This window comes from Nicotiana tomentosiformis, chromosome 7, assembly GCF_000390325.3.
Source record: "Nicotiana tomentosiformis chromosome 7, ASM39032v3, whole genome shotgun sequence".
Classification (NCBI taxonomy): Eukaryota; Viridiplantae; Streptophyta; class Magnoliopsida; order Solanales; family Solanaceae; genus Nicotiana; species Nicotiana tomentosiformis.
In genome coordinates this window covers 100988815-100999176 of record NC_090818.1, presented here as the reverse complement: position 1 = coordinate 100999176, position 10362 = coordinate 100988815, and the positions used below count along the sequence as shown (strand labels likewise).

Below are 10362 nucleotides of genomic sequence, written 5' to 3'. Positions count from 1 at the left end.
GGCTAATTGTTGCACATGACCAAAAACAAATAAACATTCACAAGCTAGCCAACTTTTTCCATAATTAATTTACTTCATTTCCTCCGTAACAATATACATACCTCATGACCTTACAATAATGTCAAAATTAGTAATTGAATAATATCCGAACACCGTAGCTTGATTTAGGCGCGATTAATAATAAATCATCGTGACTATGGGTACGGTTCCTGTGGCATAGTCATGATACGTAAACCCCAATTCAAGTGCGCATTTCACGCGACTTGACCATAACTTCAAATAATAATAAAAATAAATATGTTGTAAATTGCGGGTGCGTTTCATGTGGCGCGGTTTGCAATGTGTACCAAAACGACAAGTGTGAGACATCGCGACTTTTTCAAATAAATTCCACAAATATTAAAAAGCGGTAAAAGATAAAAATGCACAATGGGTTTAAAACATGTAATAAATCAGATAATTACGCCAAGAATTAATTGTTAAGCGACCGTGCTAAAATCATGGAACTCGGGAGTGCCTCGCACCTTCTCCCCGGTTAACAGAATTCCTTACCCGGTCTTCTGTGTTCGCGGACCAAAAATAAGAGTCAAATTTCCTCGATTTGGGATTCTAAAATAAATCGGTGACTTGGGACACCATAAATTATTCCAAGTTGCGACTCTAAATAAATAAATAATCACATTTCGAATAATGTCACTTAAATTGAAAAAACTCCCTACCCCTACCCCCTCGGGAAAAAGGAGGTGTGACAATTGCTTGATATCAGAGCACTACGTTCATTTAGGTCTCACGAGTCATGAGCAAGTATAATAGAGTCTTACGGATTAGTACATAGACATCTGTACTTATCTTCGAGAGGCTACATAACTGTTAGGAGAACTTCTCTTTCTTGATTCCCTGTCGTGTGATTTGATTTTTGGTTGAAGCTTATGTCTTCAGTTCTTTCCTACTCATTCTTATGCGATGTCGATCATTCAATATCAATTAGGCACCGATGAGTTATGGTGATGCTACGGATGTGGTGCAGAACATTTTTCCCTACATATGCGGGCGGACTACTATCGTCGCCTTTTGAAGGGGTGTTCAGTCGTATCAGTCTAGTGTTGGTGTTGTCCACGGGTTCAAGGCTATACACAGTGTATTGTGATGTTTCTTGCATTGTTATCGCATAGTGTTAGCGTGAAGGTAGGATGTATACTTATGTGTTGAGGCAGTGAATGATTCAGGGGGAGTATTATTCGGTTCATGATTGGAAGATTCAATATTTAATTCCAACGCATGAGAGGTAATTGGACTATGGGTGTACATGATTTAGTTGACCAAGTAACGAGATTTGATATTTCCGAACTTGGTGGAATTCCTGTTTGTGTTGTGGTGTCGTCATCCTTATTTGAGTGCACGAAGGCTCATCGGTATGATGATTGATAAGTGGGGATTTTGACTGCTTATTAGCACCTTTTAGCTTTTGTTTTAGTCCCAAAGTATTGAATTGTGTTTCCAAAACTAATGAAATTGGGCAAATTGTAGGAATACTGGAAGTTTGGTCTATCAAGATGAAATCCGACTCAAAAAGGAGTGAGCCGAAACTCAAGGCAATAAAGGGCGCAGAATCTCAAATGTGTGGTCCATAGAAGAAATTACGAACCGCAGAATTCCATCTGCGGCCGCAAACCAAAAAAGCAAAATTCAATGGAACTTTCAGCAATGTGCGGACCATATATGAATTGTGTGGCCGTAGAACCAGGCCTTTACTGACAAAGAAGAAAGTTCAGAGAATATGCAAAAAGACTAAGTCTTAAAGCCTTTGTGAAGTACGGACCACACCAGAATTGTGCGGCCGCAGAAGTTTGCCTCGTGGCCGGAGTCCAGAAATGTGCGGCAGCAGAAACCTCTTTCCTGCCAACTGAAAAAATCTATGGACTGCACATGGAATTGTGCGACCGCAGAACCTCCCGAGGGGAATTTTTATCTGCAATTTTTGGCCATGTATAAATAGACGAGTTTTACAAAATTAGGTCAAGTATGAACACTAAAAGTTGCTGTAGCCGTTTCTTCTTACTACTTTAGGAAGTTTTACATTATTTTGGTGTATTAACATTAGATTTCATCATTTTAATCTTTTCTTATGAGTTTAATTAGATTTTCTTCTTTATTCTCTTCAATACCCATTATAAGAAGCGGGATTTTCACTAGGGTTATGACCCAACCCTAGTGTGTAAACTTTATGGGTGATTAATTTAATGTTTACTTATGATTGGGTGTTGATTATTTAGCTTAGTTCATGCTTGAATTTTAGAATTAATGGTTGCAAATATTGATTCATGCCTACTTAGTCTCAACTTGAGAAAGAGAGACCTAATCTAGGATAACTTGGCTAACAAGGAATTAGATTAATTGAGAGATTGATTAGCTTAATTAAAGTGTTCTCACTAGGGATAGTAAGAACCCGACTTGAGCTCATATCAACTATTTTGTTTGATACCCATTTGGACTTGAGAAATCCAAATTGGGCAAAATAACTCTCTCACCAAGAGTTATTGAGTGGGTAACGTAGGGTTGAAAGCTATAATACACCCCAATCAACAAAATAAGTGTTAACGTCTTTATCCTATTAGGCAAACACCTAGAATATGGTCACAGCCCTAGGCCTTTAATTATTTGGAAAAACACCAAAAACACTGATTCACTTCTAGTTTCTATCCTTAGCTTATAATTGCAAGAGTAAAATTAGAATCAGAAATCAAAAACTGTTGTGGAAGTGCAATATAGCTATTCCTTTCACTTTCGTCAAGTGTATACTCCTAACACCCCTAGTAACTCCCTGTGAAAATCGACCCCGACTCTTGTTGGGTACTATTCTTCCAATGACCGTTTCCACTCACTATTGAGTGCAGATTGGACGTGGATCAATTTTTGGCGCCGTTGCCGGGGAGTTAAATGGTGTTAGCTATATTTTTTGGGTATGTTTTTGGAATATCTTCTTTTCCTTCCGTGTTACTAACTTGTGTGAGAAATCATAGGTACAACCATGGTGAACAATGAGCTCGGCAATTTGACTTTGGGGGATGTGGACGTCGAGGATGAGCAAGTTGATGAGGTTCCTCTTGAACCTCAAGCCAATAGAAGAGGCCAAGTGCCTCATGACAATGTCTCTGCTCCACCCCCACCTCCACCACGAGCGACTCCATACCAGATATTGTCCAATGAAGGATATGCAAGTGCAATAGTCCTTCCCCGTATTAGGGTGGACAACTTTCAAATTACCAATGTGATGCTCACTTTACTTGAGCAACGGGGTTTCTTCACCAGTGCGCCAACTCAAAATGCGTACAAACATTTGAAGGGGTTTTTGGATACTTATTGGGGGAGCAAATAAACAAATATCTCTGAGGATGCATTGAGGCTAAGGTTTTTTCCCTTATCTCAACGAGGTAAAGCTTTAGATTGGTTGGAATGTTTGCCGAACCATTCCATTCACACTTGGGATGAGTTGGCGGAAAAGTTTATTTCTAAGATCTTCTCTCCGGGGCATATGGCTACACTTCGAGATTATATTTTGGCATTCAAGTAAGAGCCTAATGAACCACTACACGAGATATGGGAACGTTATAGAACAATGGTTAAGGAATGTCCCAACAATGATATAACAGAGAACATAATTCAACAAACTTTCTATCATAGGATTAACACAACCAACTAATGTGTAGTGAATCAACTTGATAGTGGGAACTTCATGACTACGCCTTATTTGGAGGCGTGTGAGATTTTGGATGATATGGCGGAAACGTCATTGGCTTGGCAATCCCGTGCCAATGTTCCACAAGGTGAACCAAACATGATCCACCTTCACAAAGAGTTGCAAGACCATGAGCAAGACATTGCCGAATTGATAACCACCATGACGCAGCTAGCAAAGGCCCAACTAAATCAAGTGCAAAATCCCAAGCAAGTCAATGCCATGGAGGGAGTGAACATGATGGTGAACAAGAGGAGGACCAAGTGTCCACAAGTGCAAAATCGAGTGGAGAATTATGTGAAGAAGATAGTGGTTTTGAGCAAGATGATTCCTATAATGAACAAGAGGAGGAAGTGCAATATGTGAATAACTTTCAAGGGAAAAGAAACAACTTCCAAGGCCCAAAACCAACAACAATGGCAACTTCCAAACAATCAAGGCAATTGGAGCGGAAACAACAATCAAGAGAATTGGCATAACAACAACAATCAAGGAAATTGGAGTAGAAATAATCAAGGAAATTAGGGGGGGGGTAACTATCAAGGCAGATGGAACAACAATCAAGGCAACCGGGGGTCGGATTTTCAAAGGCCCCCGATGTATCAACAACCGAGCAACCCCCCTCTTTATCCTTTCCATGGTTCAAGTTCTTTAAATAACGAGATGGGGCGTATTGAAAATATGTTCAAACAAATGATGGAAGAGAATGCCGATTCTGATGCCCAACTTGCCTCACACAACACATCTATCCGCAACCTAGAAGTTCAAATGGGGAAAATCTCCCAAGCTCTAAATTCTCGTCCTAATGGGGCACTATCAAGTGACACGGTAGTAAACCCAAAGGGTGAAAACAACATTGGGCATGCCATGACTGTTACTACAAGAAGCGGAAGAGGTGGGAATGCACCCACCTCAAGTCAAAGGAAACTTGTGGATGATGAGCAATTGGTACAAGAAGAAGAGATCCTAAATAATGTGGTGCAACCTAATGATGAAGTTCGGATTGATATTGATGATAGTGTGGGAGAGACTCAAGAGGAGGTGAACCCATCTAGGGATCACATTATTGACATACCAGAGCCGGTAGTGCAAAAGGCTAAGGCACCATTGCCTAAGCCTCCACCTCCATACCCTCAAAGGCTTGCCAAGAAAAATGGTGAGAATCAATTCAAAAATTTCATTCAAATGATAAAGAGTCTCTCAATCAATGTGCTATTAGTTGAAGCTTTGGAAAAAATGCACAGTTATGCCATGTTTATGAAGGATCTCGTGACAAAGAAGCGGTCAATGAATTTTGAAACTATCAAAGTCACTCATCAAGTGAGTACAACTGTGTATTCAATGGCTCCTAAGTTGAAGGATCCCGGTGCTTTCAAGATTCCTTGTACAATTGAAAGTGTCGAGTTTGCTAAAGTTGTTTGTGATCTTGGGACAAGTATCAATTTGATGCCCTATACGGTTTTCAAAACTTTGGGGATTGGGAAACCAAGACCCACCTCTATGAGATTGCAAATAGCCGATCGTACTATTAAGAGGCCTTTGGGATTGATTGAAGATGTCTTGGTTCGTGTTGATAAATTCATTCTTCCGGTGAATTTTGTCATTCTAGATTGTGAGGTTGACTATGAAGTGCCAATTATTCTTGGGAGAACTTTCCTTGCTACGGGGAAGGCTCGTTGTGATGTTGAAGTCGGAAAGCTTACATTCTGGGTTGGTGATGAAAAAATGGTTGCAACTCCATGCAGCAACCAAATAGCAATGAGGTGTGTTCGTTTGTGGACTTGGTGACCGATGTTATTATTGATGATACAGGTGCTACAATCAATGTTGGTGATATGTTGGAGGCCATCTTGCTCAAATTTGATGATGACGAGATGGATGGCTTCATGGAATGTGTGCACTCTTTGCAAGGAATGGTGTCGTACACTATGCACCTTAAAAATTATCTTTGGATCTTGAAAATAGGACAACTCCTCCTACAAAGCCTCCTTATATTGAAGAGCCTCCCACTTTGGAGTTGAAGCCATTGCCTACACATCTTCGGTATGAATTTCTTGGCCATTGTTCTACTTTACTAGTTATTTTTTTCTCTTGTTTGACTAACGTTCAGGTAGATTCCACATTGGCGGTGCTACAAAAGAGGAAGAAGGCTATTGGGTGGGCATTGGCGGATATTAGGGGGATAAGCCCCGCCTTTTGCATGCACAAGATCAAGTTGGAGGATGGTGCCAAACCATCTATTGAACATAAAAGGAGACTCAATGAGGCTATGCAATAAGTTGTCAAAAGGAGATTATCAAGTGGTTGAATGCCAGGGTGATTTACCCCATCTCCGATAGTTCATAGACTTCTCCGGTTCAATGTGTCCCAAAGAAAGGGGGCATGACGGTGGTCACCAATGACAAGAATGAGTTGATTCCTACAAGAACGGTGACCTGATGGTGGGTGCATATGGACTATCACAAGCTCAACAAAGTCACAAGAAAGGATCACTTTCCACTTCCTTTATTAGACCAATGCTCGATAGATTGGCCGGCCGTGCATTCTATTGCTTCTTGATGGGTGCAAAAGTCATTGTTCACACGGATCATGCAGCGGTTCGGTATCTTATGAGCAAGAAGGACTACAAAGTTCGGTTTATGAGATAGGTTCTTTTGTTGCAAGAGTTTGATATTGACATCCAAGATAGAAAAGGGGGTGAAAACCAAGTGGCGGACCACTTGTCTCGTTTGGAGGAGGAGGGGAGGCTGCATGATGGCCTTGAAATCAATGACTCCTTTCCCGATGCGCAACTCTTGGCTATTTCAATGAAAGAGGTGCCATGGTTCGCCGATCTAGCTAATGTTTTTGTGAGTGGAATCATTCCAGATGAGTTCTCTTCAAACCAAAGGAAGAAGCTCAAACGGGATTGTCAAGATTATTATTGGGATGAATCATACCTTTTCCGAATTTGTACGGATGGGGTGATTAGAATATATGTACCGGAAGAAGATCAAGGTGAAATTCTTGGGGCTTGTCATTCTTCGCCATATGGTGGTCATCATAGTGGAACAAGAACGACGACCAAAGTGCTTAGTTGCGGCTTTTTTGGCCCACTCTTTACAAGGATGCAAGTGAGCTAGTGAAGAGATGTGATGAATGTCAATGGGCCAGTGAAATCTCAAAGAAGAATGAAATGCCTCTCACAATCATTTTGGATATTGATATTTTCGATGTGTTGGGTATTGACTTCATGGGCCCTTTTGTGAGTTCTTGTGGAAGCACCTACATCTTGGTCGCGGTTGATTATGTGTCCAAATAGGTTGAGGCCGTTGCTTTACCCAACAACGAGGCGAGAAGTATGGTGGCTTTCTTGAAGAAGAATATTTTCACAAGGTTTGGTACCTTACGTGCTATTATAAGCGATATGGGGTCATATTTTTGCAACAAAGCTTTCGACACTTTGCTTAACAAGTATGGTGTTACTCACAAAATCATGACCCTTTATCACCCATAAGCTAGTGGGCAAGTGGAAGTCTCCAATCAGGAGATAAAGAGTATCTTGTCCAAAATAGTGAATGTTAATCGGATGGATTGGTCCAAGAAGCTTGATGATGTATTATAGGCTTATCGAACGACTTAAAAAACACATATCAGAATGTCGCCATACCGGTTGGTGTTCGAAAAAGCTTGTCATCTTCTGGTGGAACTAGAGCACAAGGTCATGTGTGCTCTAAAGAAATTGAATCTTGATTGGGATGTAGCCGCTAACTTGAGGGTTGCACATTTGAATAAATTGGATGAGTTCCGGTACCATGCTTATGCAAGTCCGTCCTTGTACAAAAAAAAGATGAAATATCTTCATGACAAATACATTTGGAACAAAGAGTTCAAGGTAGGCGATCTTGTATTGTTGTTTAACTCAAGGTTGAGGATGTTTCCCTGGAAGCTAAAATGTAAATGGAGTGGTCCTTTTGAAATTATAGATGTGACACCTTTTGGTGCATTGGACTTGAAGAATAAAAATAATGAAGTATTCTGAGTCAATGGTCACCGGGTGAAGCACTACTTGGGAAAAGTTGGAGATAGCCACATCGTGGCGGTCATTCATTTCAATTGATAGTATTCTGTGTCTTGCCGCGACGTTAACTCAGGCGCTTTTTGGGAGGTAACCCATGTTTCTTTTCATTTTTCTTTTATAGTTAGGTGTTGTTTTTATTCTAACTTGATTTGTGAGGACCACACATTTTTGGTTGTTGTAGCAAAAGAACATTGCGCCGCACAATCAGCTTGCGGACCGCACAAATGAGAGGTTGAAAATGTCAACTCTCTGAAGTTTAGTCTGTCAGAGAAAAGGCCGATGTGCGACCGCAACATGAAATCTACGTCCGTGCACAAAATTGTGCGGACCGCAAAATAGCATTTTTACTGTCATTAGAGAGTCTATACTTTTTGAATCCAATGTGCGACTGCATGTCTAATTATACGGACCGCAAAAATCATGTTGCGGCCGCACATCAACTATTTCTCTGTCATCAGAGAGTTGGCATCTTTTGGGTTTCAGAGATGTGGCCGCAAGTGAAATTGTGCGGACCACACTTTACTTTTACGTCCGCACAACAAAATTGTTCGGTCTGCACGTCCTCTTCTGCGGCCGCGAGAAAAATTATGCAGACCATAGATCATTTCCCTATAAACATGTTCTAATTGTGTACCCTCAATGTGTCTTCTAGTTTATAGCTTACTTGCATATCTTCTGTGTATGTCTGAACATTGAATTGCAACTAACAATCGCCTTTACTTGATACAGATAATGGTTCGATCTAGAGGACGCGACGAACCTTCTTGGGGCCGAGGCAAGAGTTCCTTACCCCTTGGCCAACAAAAGACAATTACAAAAAAAGCTACAACCGGTAGAGGGAGAGGTGCAGATCTCTCTGAGACGATCTCATATGTCCCGTCTAGTGAAGCATCAGAGGGCAACTCAGCCTCTGTTCAGGAGTAGTCTATCATATAGTCGAGGCCGCCAGGGAGATACCAATTCAGGGACAAGCCATCCTGATCTCATAGCACTTTCGAAGGATTGAAGAGTGCTAGTCAGGCTTCTGAGCCATCGACTATACCAGTCCCTGAGGCGTAGGATACTCCAGTTCATGATATCCCTGATGATGGCAGAGGGGGAGATGCTACAGCTACCGGTCTTGAAAGATCGAAGAAGAAAGAGGTTTAGGAGGACCGATTTTTTAGCTTGGATGCCTTCACCATCTTTCTTACATGGTGGCCGGCGAGGTCACTAACACTTGAGTGGCAGTTTCTGTTGAAAGATTTAGAGAGGTACAATCCAGCCATTTTGAGGTAGTTCAGGGAACGCAAGGGGTGGATGTGGTTCATTCAGAGTGTAGTAGATGCCAAAGAGTACCTTGTCCGGGAATTCTACGCCAATGTGGTGCATATCAAAAAAGGGACAAAGGTGACCAAAGTGCGTAACCTCAAAGTGAGGTTTGATCAGCATACACTTTACACGTACTTGGGCTTCGAAGATGTTGAGCCGAAGGAGTATTTGGAGAAGTGTGCACTAGGAGATGCAGTCCGACCTTGGTTAGCAGATATTCTAGCAGCACCAGGGCCACCACCACCATGTATTGCCACTGGCGTTCCTATCCACCAGAGCACTCTGAGTTTCGAGGCGAAGGAGTGGCAAACCTTTGTCTGCAGCAGACTGGACCCGAGCCAAAATGAGACTCACCTTCCGATTCCTCGGGCAATTTTGGTTGCTTCTATTATGGCTGGGTACCCTATCAATATGGGTGTCATGATGTCGTGCAACATCTCAATGATTTCTCGGCAAGATGACTCTTCCTACCCGTATCCCAACACTATTACAAAATATCTCACGGATGTAAAGGTAGAGCCGAGGGATTATGACACAAAGGTGAAACTGAAGAATCCTTTTACTTGGTACTCACTGATGGATGCGAACAATCCGAAGAAGAAAGTTCAGCCTCCTACCACCGCAGGCTAGTCTGATGAGCCAGCTATGGTAGCTACTGAGGCAGTTGATGTTCCATCCACTTCAGCCGAGCCTTCCTCCAGTGCCGCAACAATGCCTCCACCCTCCTCCACAGCCTCTACTGTAGCTCCTACCACAACTCCCACCTCGGCTTTGAAGCCAGTGCCCGTGCCTCCTCATCCACTATCTACACTTTGAGTCTCCTAGACATTGGTGAGTCTCAACTAGGGCTGTGCATAAATTACCGTACCGAAACCGAAAATTTTAGTATTTGGTATTCAATATTTTGGAATTCGGTATGGTATTTGGTTTAAGTTTTAAAAAAAAAGGGTATTAGGTATGGTATTTGGTATTTTAAAATGAAATACCGAAATACCGATACCGTACCAAAATATATATTATATTACACAATACACATATTATTAATTATAACATAATTATAAAAAAACTACAATTTTACTTTTTTTTATTCTTCAAGTTCATCAATTAACTCTAAGCAAGTAACAAGACATTTCTATTGATCAAATTTATTCCTTTATGTACAGTTTTCTCTCTCTGGGTTGATATTTGTTGGTTTTAGACAAAACTTTTGTCAACAATCATTTTTAGTTTTGTACTTTTGAGTACTTTAATTAAG

The 10362-nt window shown here is 41.3% G+C and overlaps 2 protein-coding genes across 2 annotated transcripts; both read left to right on the top strand.

Annotated features, from left to right (window-relative positions):
• The first annotated feature begins 4399 nt into the window (after window positions 1–4399).
• Window positions 4400–6014, top strand: LOC138896106 (uncharacterized). Its single transcript, XM_070180885.1, has 3 exons — window positions 4400–4777; window positions 4931–5499; window positions 5702–6014. Exons 1-3 carry the CDS (start codon window positions 4400–4402, stop codon window positions 6012–6014), a joined length of 1260 nt encoding a protein of 419 aa, XP_070036986.1.
• A 1359-nt stretch (window positions 6015–7373) lies between these two features.
• LOC138896105 (uncharacterized) lies at window positions 7374–8720 on the top strand. Its single transcript, XM_070180884.1, has 2 exons — window positions 7374–7610; window positions 8526–8720. Exons 1-2 carry the CDS (start codon window positions 7374–7376, stop codon window positions 8718–8720), a joined length of 432 nt encoding a protein of 143 aa, XP_070036985.1.
• The last annotated feature ends 1642 nt before the right edge of the window (window positions 8721–10362 follow it).